At 34.3% G+C, this 15,160-nt stretch overlaps 3 protein-coding genes across 4 annotated transcripts; 2 read left to right on the top strand and 1 right to left on the bottom strand.

Annotated features, from left to right (window-relative positions):
• Positions 1 to 3,479: 3,479 nt before the first annotated feature.
• LOC131623060 (protein IQ-DOMAIN 9-like) lies at positions 3,480 to 6,504 on the top strand. Of its 2 annotated transcripts, XM_058894089.1 has the most exons (6): positions 3,480 to 3,755; positions 3,885 to 3,994; positions 4,576 to 4,731; positions 5,000 to 5,227; positions 5,596 to 5,709; positions 5,913 to 6,504. In XM_058894089.1, the coding sequence occupies exons 2-6, from the start codon at positions 3,914 to 3,916 to the stop codon at positions 6,234 to 6,236; spliced, it is 903 nt and encodes a 300-aa protein (XP_058750072.1). In that variant the 5' UTR covers positions 3,480 to 3,755; positions 3,885 to 3,913; the 3' UTR covers positions 6,237 to 6,504. The 2 variants fall into 2 exon arrangements, with proteins under 2 accessions (XP_058750072.1, XP_058750076.1); XM_058894093.1 differs by lacking the exon at positions 3,480 to 3,755 and having other exon boundaries at positions 3,764 to 3,994.
• Positions 6,505 to 7,199: 695 nt separating this feature from the next.
• LOC131595673 (uncharacterized) lies at positions 7,200 to 7,679 on the top strand. Its single transcript, XM_058868105.1, has 2 exons — positions 7,200 to 7,346; positions 7,434 to 7,679. The coding sequence occupies exons 1-2, from the start codon at positions 7,200 to 7,202 to the stop codon at positions 7,677 to 7,679; spliced, it is 393 nt and encodes a 130-aa protein (XP_058724088.1).
• Positions 7,680 to 9,946: 2,267 nt separating this feature from the next.
• LOC131595669 (uncharacterized) lies at positions 9,947 to 10,941 on the bottom strand. The gene is made up of 2 exons (XM_058868093.1): positions 10,258 to 10,941; positions 9,947 to 10,177 (listed from the first exon to the last, which is right to left on the bottom strand). Exons 1-2 carry the CDS (start codon positions 10,939 to 10,941, stop codon positions 9,947 to 9,949), a joined length of 915 nt encoding a protein of 304 aa, XP_058724076.1.
• Between the last annotated feature and the right edge of the window lie 4,219 nt (positions 10,942 to 15,160).

Here is a 15,160-nt window from a genome sequence, read left to right as displayed (position 1 = left end):
GGTAATAAAACAATTATCCACAAGCATATCAACACAACTCTAAACATGTTAGAGTTTCCCTAAATTTAACTCTAATAACTCAAAATCCTTACTCTAAAATTCTCAACAACTAAAAATTTAAATCTTTTGGCTTGACCACATTACTCAAGTAATAATATTACTCAAAACAACTCTAAAGAGTTAAATACCTTCAACTCCATCCCTTAACTTGTTGAAGTACTCTAAACATTAAAAATAAGACTATTAACAACTCAAAACACAACTCTGACAACTATATAGTGACTTTAACAACTCTAACATAACAAATATGACTCTTAAACTTATCGAAAGGTAACGAAAGGTCATCTAACTAAAAATTGCTCAAAACTTGCCGAAATAAAAACTCGATCGTTGGCCCTCCTTGTGCATTGCCGCCGACCACCATTATCGCTACTGCCTCGTGATCCATTAGCGACACAAACCCGTGCCCACGCTGCTGCTGCACCTTGCCGCACCCCCCGATTTTCTTGAATTTTCCGTTTTTCAATTATTTGATTTTTCCGAAAAAATGCCATTTGGACTTTTCTGGCTTTTTATGAATTTTACGGTTTATATAATTCCCTTCCCAATCAATCCCAACAACCTCAAAAACACAAATCCACAACCATAGACAATTATATACCATAATCAAATTATTATAATTTTGCCTAAAGGGTACAAACATATATTATCAAACAACAATAATGCATCCACGTGGATTCAAGTAATAACAATATAATAGTACTCAAGAATCAATTCAGAAGGGTTTGAGGCAAACGCTTTGGCCACAAACATACAACACAAGCACATAATAAAAGAAGAAGATAAGAGGGTAAGGATCTCTCACTATCTGACTGCCTAAACACCCATATGTCAATAGTTTCTCCTTTACCTAAAAGTTGCTGATGGAAGAACTCTTGGCCTTTGGGATCTACCTCTCTCTTCCTTTATATGATTGCTCTACCTTTGAGCCTCTTTTCCTAAATTTTCTCAATTTCACGATCTCATAAAAGTATTCCCTACTTATCTATTTATTTACTCTAATTCTCTTATTCTCTTATCACCCCTCAACTCTCTTCACGCCCTCTCTTAATTTCTATTTTTTATTATTTCAATTTATATTATTTAATGAAATAAATAAGACTCTAATTTAATTATTTCATTAAATCTCACCACACTCTAACTCTTACTCAAAACACGTCTCACTCTTTAATTTCTATATTTCAGTTTAATTTAAATAATACTCTAATTAAATTAATAATTCTATTATTTTCAATATTAACTAAATATAATTAAATAATAATAATTCTAATAAAATACATCATTCAATCAAATAGATAAAATAAATTAATATAAATTTAATTAAAAATAATTAATTAAAGATGATGTGTTACATCCAATAGAATTTGAAGGAGTAGTGAATGGTGGTACTAGATCACTCCTTTAGATGAATGTTTTCTTTCTGCATCCCAACATACTCCCATATTTTTCAAGATCCCTCTGTCAATTATGTACTTAGTGAAGGTGAAAGAAACACAAGAAAAGAGGGTTTGAATTGGGTTGTATCAAATATAATCTTTTTGCAACTCAAAACGCAAGGTTAACAAGTGAATAAAAATATATGAACACGATTGTTTTTATCCTGGTTCACTGTTAACGAAGTTACTCCTATCCACACACCAAGTTGATTTTGCCTTCTCAATAAGGACTTAATCCACTATAACCAAACTGATTACAGATAACCACACTAACCGCAGTCAATGACTTCTTGAGACTCCTGATTAACACTTAGTCTTCTCAAGGAAACAACCACAATAAGCTTATGATCAAACTTGCTAACAATCCCAACAAGTTCAGCTGATCCTTATCGTGAAACCACTATGACCAACTTAATTACAAGTATGTATTACAAGATGCTTCTAATAAGCAAATTACCCAATGTTTAAGTAGAACAACACAAAAGTGTTGATATGCAAGATACGAACAAAAGCTCCTTGCTTAAAATAAAAAACTATATAAAGATTTCTCTAACAGAGTTTGTGCATCGCTTTGATGTAGTTTTGTAGAACTAATTCGTTGATTTCAAATTCTTCCAATGGCTTCTTTATAGAGAAGGATAGATTCGTTGGAGAGTAGAATAGGAAATACAAAGTAAAACTGTAAAGTCCCCAACGATCATGGTGGGAATGGTAGATAACAAATACATGTCACAGTTTACGTTAGTACTTTTATGCTCACCGTCACACGCAAGCCGTCCTTAATCTTCTAAGTCTTCAAATGCTTCTGATTGTATGTTAATTGAAGCATGTTGTAGATGATCAGAACAAGAATTTTCAGTCTTTGAGTCTTTAGAGCTTGTTCAGCAGAACCTTGTCTTCAGAGTCTTCAGTATTTGGTCTTCAGAAGCATTGTCTTCATATCTTTAGAACTTGTTAAGCAGAACCTCGTCTTCAGCATCTTTAGAACATGGGTCAGAGAAGTAAAATTTTATAAGGCCTCCAAAGCTTTCTTACAAAGTCACGATCAGAAGCTCTTGTACTAACGTTCCTTGAAACCGTTGCATAAGTAACATTCCAGAATCTTGACTTCCTTTGTAACACAACACTAGTGTTCTTATCAGAGTCAGAACCTGCAAAGCAAAAACCATATACTAGAAAGAAAACCATTAGTATATATAATTGTTCCTTGAGATAACATATAAATTTATCATCAAAACCTAAAATCAGATGCACAACCATTCTTATTCTTACACTTAGCTTCACCCATTTTTAATTTAAATTCTCTCCTTAAATCAACATTACAAAACTTGAGTAACCTACTAATTTCTCTAACACATGATTGTTTTTCCTCTTAAGACAAGCATCAAAATATCTCCAATTTAAGAGAATGTTGTTCTTAAGCATGTTGTTCTTACCATTAAGATTTTTTTAAAAGATAATAAAAAATAAAAAGTTTAACTACTATTTTTTAAAAGTCAAAATTTGATTGAACACATGCTAATATAACAATGCAAAACAAAACAACAAAAGATAATTATGAAAAAAAAACACAAAAAAGTCACTATTTTATTTTTTGTTGGGACCAGCCATTAACTAAATTAAAAATAATCAGTACTTAAAATAAAAGGAAATGAATAACAATAATTTAATCCATATATCTCTTTAAAAATAATTGAGTATAACATACTCTTCAAACCAATAATACTCTATCTTTTTCTTCTTAAAAAACAATCAACATGACATAACTAAAAACAGAAGAAATGAACCTATCTATCAACCTCACAATAATAAAACCATTATCAGAGTTTGTTCTGCTGTCATTATAATCCATAAGCTGTATAGCCTCATTTGTTGAATTCCAAAAAAACCAACCAACAACAATGCCACATCACTACATGACCCCACTTTTTGTACTATTTGTCGGTCGTGTTCATCACACACAACACATATAAACCTTTTTGTTTTAGTTTTTTTCATAGTTGAATTGATTTTTTGTTTTTCTTCTAACCTTTGTTTGTTTCATATTATTATTATACATGGAAGAAATAAAGGTGGTAGTAGGCCATGGGCCATGGCAATCCACATTCTTCAACCACCTTTTATTCTTTTGCTGACTCTTTCTTCTTTTCTTCTTCTTTACTTCTTCATTCATTCCTATCATTTCATTTTCTTAACTTCTCTTTTTTTTTGTTCTTCTATTATCTTGGTTTTCCTCTTCTGGAAATAAGACCTTCTCTGGTATGTGATTTTGTTTGTTTTTGTTTGTTGGTTTTAGGTTGTTGTGTTGGAAATTTCATGGTTTTTGCTAATTGAGTATGTTGATTAATTGTGTGTTCTGAAGTTGTGTTGTTGATTTATGTTTTTTAGTTGAGTAGAGGATTTGCTTGACTTGGATAATGGGTTCTGGTTTTTGGTTTAAAGCAATAATTAGTTTAAGGAATAGGAAGTCTAGAGATCGAAGATCAAAGAAAGCAAAGGTACAATGTACTTCCTTTCATTTTTAGTTTATTTATCTAATCTTTGGAAGGTTAAGTTGCATGAATTTCATACAGTTAGTTGTAAATCTCTATTATGCATCATCATTTTCTGTCATCAAATCATATAGTGTATCGTAGAATAGGCCTAATTCATTCCTACAAAACTAATTTAAAGAAGAGTGATGATTGCCCCACTTAAAAGCATATATTGAAGCCTTATATGGTGCGATGTGAGACTACTGGACATATATACCGTGAAAATAAATGGTGGGCAGTGGTCCACCAGATCTTAAACCAGACTCTTATATCATGTTGAAAATTGTGATTTAGACTTAACTCATTTCTACAAAACTGATTTATAGATTGTGCCTCCACTTATAAATACGTGTTACCGTTTAACTCATTTCTACAAAAACTGATTTATAGATTGTGCCTCCACTTATAAATACGTGATACCCTATATTGTCTGATGTAGGACTGTTATCATATACCATTGCACATTTTTAGAATTTATTTTGCACAACGGCCATTATTGTAACCAGAATGTTTCAATCTCCATATCTGGCCACTCATTGGGACAGGGTACTTTAGCTCAGGAGAAGCTAAGTGCATTGAAGTCGAACAAGTCTCCGGGAAACGAGTCTACTGGTATAGCAAATGGCAACCAAAATGAAAATCTTACGTCCATTGAAGCCACTGCTGCAACAAGGATTCAGACCGCATTCCGGGCTTATAAGGTTTGTTCCAGCTAATAATTTTTGCAGAAACCATGTTTTTGTTTGCATAGTTATTCTACCGCGGACGACGCGTCTATGTGCTATTGTGCTTTTGTTGCTGATATACCAGCTTTCAAATTGCATTTTATAAGGGGTAAGTGATTTATGAATATAGCCAACAAATATAAGCGTTGGTTCGGGTAGCTTAATAATATGACAGTACGAATCTGTCTCGCTATCTTTTGCCGCTTTTTATTTCGTAATGCTGAGTTTTAGTTATCTTCTCCAGGCTAGGAAAGCTTTACGACGATTGAAAGGTTTCACGAAATTGAAGAATTTAACACAAGGTTACTCTATTCAAAAGCAAGCCGGTACAACTTTAACATACCTTCATTCATGGAGCAAAATACAGGGTGAGATTAGAGCTCGTCGAATCTGTATGGTGACAGAAGAAAGGATCAAGCGGAAGAAACAAGAGTCTCAACTAAAACTCGAAGAAAAGCTTCATGATTTCGAGGTAATCTTTAGCTTGTCCTAATTATCTTCATATTTGTTTCCCTGGTCCTTTCCACATTGCCAATAGTCCTTTCTGGCTCAAGGGATTAGTCTCTGAAGTTGCGGGTAGAGGATATCTGGTTTCTATTAGAAAAAGAAAGTCCTTTCCTAAAAGGTTGACCTCTCCCTTTAAGTATTGCGCTTTGTCTTTCGATAAAAGTATATATCAGATCAACCATAGTTCAATTACAGTCGTACCATCAAATCGTTTTCAATGACCGATCTGGTTTTAAAAACATTGGATCAAATAATTTTGTAAGAAGTGTTAGTTTGTTCCTTTTAATGCAGTTCTTTTAATCCCGTTCTGAGACTGTATATAATACATTACAGGTTGAATGGTCCGGCGGCCCTGAAACCGCGGAGGAAACCCTTGGTAGGATACATCAGAGAGGAGAAGCAGCAGTAAAGCGCGAAAGAGCCATGGCCTATGCTTTTTCTCATCAGGTAAGTCAATCTTGCGAATGTCCAGTTATTGTCTTCTTTCCTATGAAGCACAGACACCAGACACGATACTGACACGTCAGCACTAGTAATAGTTTGAAAAAATGAATAAATTAAACTTAATCACAAATGTCGGTGTCGATGCTATAGAGCTTATTTCAAATAATTCAACTGAAAATAAAATGCATATTTCATGAAATGTTTAGTGGAGAGCAAACTCTAGTCAGAGCCAAGTACTAGGCAGCTACGAGCTCGGCAGAGCTAACTGGGGTTGGAGCTGGAAAGAACGCTGGATCGCCGCTCGTCCATGGGAAAGCCGCGTCGCTACCATTAGCCCGAAGAAAACTCCAAATAAACAGTCCTTCAAGGCTCAAAAGGATAAAAACACATCAACATCTAAAACTCCGGTTTCGGTAACACCTCCTTCCTCCAATACAAAAGGAACTCCTCCTAAAGGGAGTACCAAAGGTAGAAGATTGTCTTTTCCAACCACAGAGAAAGAGAAAACTGTGGTTGAAGGAGTGAAGTGATTATTCAAAAATGGTTCCTAAGAAGAAAAGCTCAATTTTTCAAGTCTAAGAGATCACTATTTATTTATTTGATTGCTTCCTATTTGTTCATATTTTGGTGTGATTTGTTGATTGATTCTGTTTTTTTCTTCTTCACATTTTGTCAATCTTGTATATTCAAAGAAGACACAGATTAAATTGTAGATACAACAATATCTTCTTCTTTTTTTTTTACCTTATATTATAAAATTCCTATGATGTGATCATGTTTATTTCTTTATGGTTTGTTATTTACTTCTAATTTTTTTGAACTTATAGCTTGTTCTTAAAATAATATTATTTTTTCAAGAGCTTATATAGTTAATTTTTTTATTTAGAATTTTTTTATAAATTAATTTGAGTAAATTTAAAAAATATATATTTTCAATTTTATCATGTTATCTTAATTAAAAAAAATTAAATATTGATTAAACACTATTTTTAATGTCATACCAATTCTAGTTTTTAAACTGCATGATTATTTATCAAAGTTTTAAAATTAAGGCTTAAATGTACTTTTAGTCCCCCTATTTTGGTGTTTTTAACTTTTTAGTCCCCAAACTAAAAAAGCCAAGTTTCAGGTCCCCCATTTTCAATTTTGGTGAATATTTGAAGGTCCCCCATCACTTAAGTGCAATTTTAATGACATGGCAACTAATATTTGGTCCAGTCATTTGCCACATCACTATTTTTATTTTAAATTCAATTTTTAATTATTAACTTAATATTTAATATTTTCATAAAACATTTTATGTTATTATTTTATGGATTAAATTGAATCTTTAAGTATTGGATTGTCTTCTTCATCCATCTCAACGCAAGAGTAGCAGAACTAGGGCAAAGTCTCCATCTTCATCCTTCAATGCACGAAGTCTTCTTCTTCAATTTAATTCTTCGCCCTTTCTTCTTCTTTCATTTCGTTTTCCAGAGATGTCTCAATGCACGATGGCGAGTAGTATCGGGGCTACACGTTCATGTCAGTTTCGAAGCCAGTGCAGGTGTGGGCTTGAAGCTCCATTGATGACCTCATGGACTGATTCGAACCCAGGCAGACGTTTTTTTTGGGTGTGGGATGTACAAGGCAACGTTATGGTTATTTTAACTGAAAGTTTACAGTTTCATCTCATATGTATGTAGCAGCAAAATTAATTTGTGATTCTATATATGTGTGGTTTGCAGGTACAGGGCCATAAAAGGTGTAGCCACTTTGTTTGGTATGACGATGAACTCTCATCAAGGGCCAAGGAAATTATTTACTCCCTGCAGAAAAAATTGGAGCATGAAAGGGCTAGATTGGATGAAGCTAATACTAAAGTAGCAGAAGTGAAGATGAAGTTGAATGCAATGAACTTATTGATGAAATTCTCAGTTTCAATGACATTAGTTATGGCAGTAGGACTTGTGATGCTAAATGTAATGAAGTAGGGTTTATGTGATTTTAGGGCATCTGATTTTACTTGTGTTGTTAGTTCAGTTCAGTTGTAACTTGTTATTTGATGTCCATTGTAATGGATCTTGTCCCCTTTGAAATCTAATGTAAACTTGTGTTTTGAATTGAAATTGTGTTTCATAGAATTGACTTGAAATCGTAAACTTCTGCTATACAACTGAATTGACATAATTTGACCATAACAAGATAGCACAACAAATTAAATTGGCAGCACAAGATAGAACAACAAATTAAAACATTGACCATAATAGAAAGTTAACAGATCTTGCCATAACATTGACCATAACATTGTTCTAGACATTAATCATAACTTGTTCATGACAATAAGTTGTTCATGACATAAACATAGCATGCTCTTGTTCATGATAGAAAGTTAACAGACATTGCCAAAGCATACATAACAAAATAGCCTTAGGGTATGTTTGATTTGCAAAATATGAAGTACTGGACAGAACAGTACTAGACAGTACAGAACAGTACAAGACAACTTTTTGTATTGTACTGTGTTTGATTGTTACTGGACTGGACAACTGTTTTTTCAATTTTGCTTGATACGTCTATGCACCAGACAAAATAATATAATTTCTAATATAATATTATTTATTGATATATAAAATATAATATTTATGAATCAAAATATTCAATGATAAGAGGAAAAAAGATGAAGAAATAGTTTTTTTACTCTACTTTGTTTAATATGTTTATGCAGCAGACAAAATAATATAATTTTTTATATAATATTTTTTATTTATATTTTTGAATCAAAATATTAAATAATGAGAAGAGAAGAAAAATAATAAATTGAGATTTTTTCTCAACTTTATTTGATATGTCAATGAACCGAATAAAAACAGTATAATTTTTATCATAACTTTTTTTTTATATTTAAAATATTAATAGTATATTTATAAATTAAAATATTAAATCATAAGAAAGAGAGTAAAAAATAATTTTTTGATATTTTTTTGATAATTAGTGCTTGGGACAAAAAGTTGTCCCATGGTTTAGTGGGGGACAAGAAATTATGATTTTGTCCAGTACCTTGCCATATTTTTTGTCCAGTACTGTGATTAGTTTCTGCATCAAACAGAGTACAAAAAAAGTTGTCCTGTCCAGTACCTCGTTTTTTAGCGAATCAAACGCACCCTTAACCTAATAGACATAGCAGACACTTGTTCATGAACTTGCCAAAATAGCTTAATCAAAATAAACATTACATAAACTTGAATCCTATAACTATTCTTGAGTGGGTTGTGTTGCAGGTGGTCCCTGGGATGATGAAGCAATCTCAGCTTCATTTGTCTTAGTCTTTGCAGCCTTAGTAGCCTTAACCTTTGCAGCACCCTTAACCTTTGCAGCACCCTTAACTTTAGCAGCACCCTTACCCTTAGCAGCACCCTTAGTCTTTGCCTTCTTGTTCCCACCAACAGGTATGGATCTATCTGCAGCTCTTTTACCCTTGCAACTTCTTATGTTATGTCCAACAGCTCCACATTTCCTACATGAGACTGTTGACAAAGTCCTTGGCAGCACATTAGGGTTTCTTGGCTCATCATTTGACTTGTTCCTCATCTTTTTTGGGCGCCCAATAGCCCTTCTCATCAAGGGTGGGTTGACTGCAAATTCTCCATCAATAACAGGCCACAATTGTGGTCCATTAGTTGGATAAATTATGTTGCCATAACACTCCAAATATTTAGCAGTCCTACAAATAATAGCCATAACACTTGATTAACATCAAACATTTAAAACTTAGCAGTCATACAAATTACATATAGCTAAAAATTACATAAAACTCTTACTTGTAATAATCATCAACATAATCTTCTAGAGATTTCTTCATTTTCCACATACATGAGATTGCATGGCTGCAAGGAATACCATTCAACATCCATTTCCTGCATGGACATGTTCTCTCTTTGAGATTGATACAGAAAGTGTCTCTCCCATTAGTAACTCCAAATATTTCCATGTCATCATCACCATGCCATGTAGGAGTCCAGCCATGAGCATTCTTCTTGTTCTTTTCAATAATAACTTGGATATTAGGGCATATCACTCCATTGTACTTTTGCATCATTTCCTTGTGACTTGTAATCCTCCTGGTGATGTAATGTTTAATTCCCTCTAACAAGCTTATAATTGGTTTGTCCCTGTGTTCCAAAATAGCTCTGTTAAATGCCTCACACCAATTATTAACTTGAAGATCACACTTAACATATGTCTTGAAGTGTGATCTAGATTAAAATTTTGCAGGTATTTCCTTAATATATTTCCAAGCCTCTTCATTCAATGCTTTAAGCCTAATCATTGCTCTCTCCCATTCTGGAATGGTAGTAGCCCTTGCTGCACTCCAAAAGACCTCCTTCAAAACCAAACCTGAAAATTTCTTCTTCCAATTTCCATATAAATGCTTTACACACAACCTCTGCTCAACATGTTCACTTATTCCTTGACCAGCTGGTACAAGTCCCTGAAAAACCATAAACCAAAATCCACAGTTAATAGACCACAGTTAACATAAGTTAAATAGATGTGCATAAAACCATTTACCTTTTGTTGATCTGAGATAAAGGCATATGAAAGCTTGTTAACTGACTGCAAGTCTTCAAGGAGAAGATTTATAAACCATTCCCAAGAATCCTTGGTCTCAGCCTCTACAACAACATATGCAATGGAAAATATTTGGTTATTCCCATCACTCCCAACTGCTGCCATCAATTGTCCACCATAGTCACCTTTCAAAAAGCATGTATCCAGACCTATTAAAGGTCTACAGAATTTTGCAAAAGCAACTTTACATCCATTCAAACAGACATATACTCTTTCAAATACAGGCCCATTACTTGAATCACTACACTTTAAAATAACATTGCTGTTGGGGTTAGAATTCAAGAGTTCTTGTGCATAGCTCCTTAGATGTGTGAACTGATCCCTCCCAGCACCTTGTAACAATTCCACAGCTTTTCTCTTAGCTCTATATGCCTGGTCTGTTGACAGCTTCACACCCCATCTTTCAATTGATATAGCTATCAACCCAGCTGGTTTCATATTAGGAGTATGTCTAAGAATGTGGACAAACTGCTTTGCCAGCCATCCAGTCTTTGATTGCCTATTATAAGCAGTCCTAGCACAAGCATGTTCTTCATACAAGGAGGTGATTTGCCAAAACTGATTTCCAGCCCTCTTACTAAACCTCAAATGATAATTGCATCCTTCTTCACAATTGACCACCATCCTTTTTGCATCATTTTTTTGAAGTACACATTTTTGTTGTTAACCATTGCATACTCCTTGACAGCATCCTTAATGATATCCTTATTGTTAAACACCAACCCTAACTTGAACCTTTTATCTCCACAACTTTGAAAATTTGGAAAATGTTCATACTCTTATTCATCTTCACTGCCAGGTGGAGTGTATAGCTGATCTGAGTCCTCATCCACAATATTCCCAGTTGGCATTGATGATGTATCTGTAGGTAACACTGTAGTCCAATCCACTTCTATAAACTCTTCATCAGTATCAGGTGCAAATTCATCATCATTATCTGTACCACCATCGATATTGTTTTCAGCATCATTCATGTTATCACCCTCACCATCAACATTTGCCTCTACTCCAACATCACACTCACCATCAACATTATCCTCTACACCAACATCATCCTCACCATCAACATTATCCTCTACTCCAGCATTTTTAACACCTTCAGCATCACCCTCTACCTCATCATTTGTAGCACCTTCAGTATTTTCCACTCCTACACCATTTTTCTCACCCTCAACAGTTACATTAGTACCATCCACATCCATTTCTACACCCTCATCAACTATTTCAGGTATATCAATAGCATGCTCGACATATACATTCACAATATCAAATCCCTCAACATCCTTGATAAACCTTAGTACATCCCTGTCATTTTCTATAGCTGTCAGACCCCTAGCAAAACTAAACCTAGGGTTCACATACCAAATACACTTCAGACTGGTATATCCCACCTCATGAATCAATTTCTCTAGTTCTATGTAGGATATATAATCAACATCCCATGCCCAATTCAATTCTGTAACTATCCCATCTAGGTACCATTTAACAGGACTGTGCACAAGTTTACCACGACGGTGAATCCTTAGCCTAATTTTTTGGGCAATAGCTGGCCTGAATAAGACAAATTTTAGGGTTAGGTTTTTAGATTAAACAACATTTCCTTTTCATTCGTAGGGACCACAATCAAATCACTACATTAAAAATTAGGGTTTCTAATAGTTGGGACCACAAACAATATAAAACACATTGGGACCACAGACAAAGATGTTCAAATACGTACCTGAAGCAAAACTTTTCATCTTCTTTCAACTTTGATGAAAGTGGAACTGGGAACTCTTCTAACATTGCAATGAAGTTCAAGTCGAAGGTGGATGCACAACGGAGATGAACAAGGTTGAGCAGAAACTACGAGAACGGAGCAGCTTAAGTATGTTATCTGAAAAAATTGAAGAAGGCGAAGGTTTACGAAGGAAGATGAGGATAGGGCAACTGATGATGATGAATTTAATCCATAAAATAATAACATAAAATGTTTTATGAAAATATTAAATATTAAGTTAATAATTAAAAATTGAATTTAAAATAAAAATAGTGATGTGGCAAGTGAGTGGACCAAATATTAGTTGCCATGTCATTAAAATTGCACTTAAGTGATGGGGGACCTTCAAATATTCACCAAAATTGAAAATGGGGGACCTGAAACTTGGCTTTTTTAGTTTGGAGACTAAAAAATTAAAAACACCAAAATAGGGGGACTAAAAGTGCATTTAAGCCTAAAATTAAATACTTCTAACATTCACTTTCAATAAATATGAAATTATTTTATAATATATTTGTTTTTAAAAATATTTAAACAATTTTAATTTTCAGAAACTTCTTTCGCAACTATAACATATATTGTCAATAATATTTTATAATAATATATTGTCAATAATATTCTATAATAAGTAAATATATTTGGAAAACTTTCTGGTTTCCTTTTTGATTAATAGTCAAATGGATATATTCTAAAAAGGCTCTAAGGGATGAGATAAGGGACCTGAGTTGAGTTTCAATCGTCCGTTTTTTAGTTCCTCCGTCAGTTTATTAGATAAGTTGTCATTTTCATTGAACACGTCGTCTTTTTTTTAGAAATGGTCGACCGATACACGGAAGTGGGGAATGAAGTGTCCCCGTTCTTTAACAATAAGGAAGGGGTCATATGAACATGTTCTTAGAGATAGTTGTGGGTTAATTGTCCACTCCTGCATCTTCTCAGTAGCAATTGCTATTCTCGAAGGGTCTGTTAGACGCTAGGCTTAAGGATCTAGAGGGGGTGAATAGATCTCTCAGAGTTTTTCGGAATTATTTCAAACTTAAGCGAAAGCGGTTCAGGATCGACTCGCGTCTAATCCGGACCGCTATTGAAAAGGTTGTATATGTGATAAAACCACAAGATAATTGGGATTAACAATGAAAGGATAGATTATAGAATCAATTCGTTGCTCTAATGAAAAACGATTAACTTCTGATTTGATAAACTTTGTTTGCAATACTTTGATAATGGATGAAGCAAAAGCACAAACACTTGGTGATAATATCCAAATTGATTGTGATTCAATATGTGGTGAATTGTGATGTTTACAAAGGTTCTTAAAACACAATTTTAACACTTGAATCGTTGATCAGTTTGCAACTATAACCAAGTACGAACATAACGTAAATGAAAAGACAAAAGCGATAACAACACGATATTTGTTCAGGCAGTTCGTCGATCGTCCTCGCTACGACTACATCTGCCCCCAATTCCAAACGGGAATTGGGATGTCTTTCATTATTATTGAAAACAGTTTATACAAAGAAGATAACATAGCGATAAACGATAAACCAATTATGTTGATCCTTTGAATCTTCTTCCCCCTTAATCTTGAGCCAGATCAAGGTCTTCCAAGAGCTTCACTTTGATTTCCTTGCTGCAGTGTATTGAATTCCTCGAACCCTTGTTCTTCAATCTTCACACTCAGCTGAATCTTTGATAAAGCCTCTTGATAAAAACCCCCAAAATTCACCAATCTTGGAGGGCAAAATCCGCAGATTTTATTCACCAAAACCCCACAAATCTTCACCCACTAGGAATCTTCAATTCCGTTCCATGGACGTTATCGATCTTGAACGCAAACCCTTAACGCAAAAATGATTGTGTGTAGTTGTGTTGGAGTTGTGTCGATGATCGAAGATGAGAAGCCTTTGTGTATCTTTCAGTTGTTGGTTTTCATTTGCAATAAATGACATGAAAGAATATATAAAGGAGCAGGATCTGTGTATCAGCAAAACACAGTAAGTTTGGCAAGTTTTGAGCAAATAGGTCAACCTACTTTGTTGGTTAGGTCGACCTAACAGAGGTAGATTTGGCCAAATTGTAATTGCTTCCAGTTGAGTCGACCTGTTGGTAGCTTAGGTCGACCTAAAGTCAGTTAAGTTGCGTTCTTGAGACTTTTCTTCAGTTTAGGTCGACCTAGGATGGAGGATGAGTCGACCTAACAGAGACATGGTGTTTTTTGCTTCACTTTGAGTCGACCTGCTGAAGCTCTGGGTCAACCTAACAGAAGTATGCAATTTTTGCTTCAGTTTGGGTCGACCTGATTGTGAACTAGGTCGACTTGACAGATGCAAAGTTGGTCAAAACTTCATTTTCTTTGAGTCATTCACTTGTGCGCTTGTATTTGATTGCTTGTGATGTTTGCCATGAATCAAAAACTCATTTGTGAGTGTATGCTTGTTCTTACAGGGTCTAGGATCTTGGTACGTGCCTGCTATAAATATCTTAACTATAGAGATGAGAAGAATAATCTAATTCTCACACAGAAAAACACACAGATATAGAGCTTCTCACCCCATGTGAGTTAGCTCTCAATCTCACAACTTACCTTAAAACCTCTGACAACCCTTAATTATTAGGCTTTGTTATGTATTATACTTTTAACAAGTACAATTGGCGCCTAACATGGCGTCCAGTAAAACTTATCCGGACCACACTTATTGTTACACACCATAGCTTTCACCATCTTCTTAGAAGGATGCTTAAGAGAAGATCAAATATCATTGTAATCACCATCACTAGAGGTTTCATCGATGGGGAGAATCTAGCTTCTCGCGGAGAAAATACGCCCGTGAGATTTTCACAACAGACATCATACCTGCTGAGGCTGCCAGAATTTTGAGGAAGGAATGAGAATCTAGAATCACTTTCTCGAATGAATACCTTATGGGTGTTCTTCATCACTACGTTGATCCATGGTTGTCACGGTTTAGTATGATAATTGGGATATGAGGCGAGTATTATATAATTTCATTACTGTAAATATAATACAGTGTGTCCAAAAAAGAAAAACAGAAGTAGAAGTAAGAAGTGGATTCTGAGTAT

Source organism: Vicia villosa, linkage group LG1, assembly GCF_029867415.1.
Source record: "Vicia villosa cultivar HV-30 ecotype Madison, WI linkage group LG1, Vvil1.0, whole genome shotgun sequence".
Lineage (NCBI taxonomy): Eukaryota > Viridiplantae > Streptophyta > Magnoliopsida > Fabales > Fabaceae > Vicia > Vicia villosa.
Note: the sequence above shows the minus strand (reverse complement) of the source record. Positions and strands in the feature narration are given on the sequence as shown.

Excerpts from the sequence above, each read along its gene's own strand:
- LOC131623060 (XM_058894089.1), top strand. The coding sequence starts at position 3,914 with ATGGGTTCTGGTTTTTGGTTTAAAGCAATAATTAGTTTAAGGAATAGG. Across the intron at positions 3,995-4,575 it reads GAAGATCAAAGAAAGCAAAG|GGTACTTTAGCTCAGGAGAA; the intron begins GTACAATGTACT and ends TCATTGGGACAG. Across the intron at positions 5,710-5,912 it reads CCTATGCTTTTTCTCATCAG|TGGAGAGCAAACTCTAGTCA; the intron begins GTAAGTCAATCT and ends TGAAATGTTTAG.
- LOC131595673 (XM_058868105.1), top strand. The coding sequence starts at position 7,200 with ATGGCGAGTAGTATCGGGGCTACACGTTCATGTCAGTTTCGAAGCCAG. Across the intron at positions 7,347-7,433 it reads ATGTACAAGGCAACGTTATG|GTACAGGGCCATAAAAGGTG; the intron begins GTTATTTTAACT and ends TGTGGTTTGCAG.
- LOC131595669 (XM_058868093.1), bottom strand. The coding sequence starts at position 10,941 with ATGGTGGTCAATTGTGAAGAAGGATGCAATTATCATTTGAGGTTTAGT. Across the intron at positions 10,178-10,257 it reads TTATCTCAGATCAACAAAAG|GGACTTGTACCAGCTGGTCA; the intron begins GTAAATGGTTTT and ends ATGGTTTTTCAG.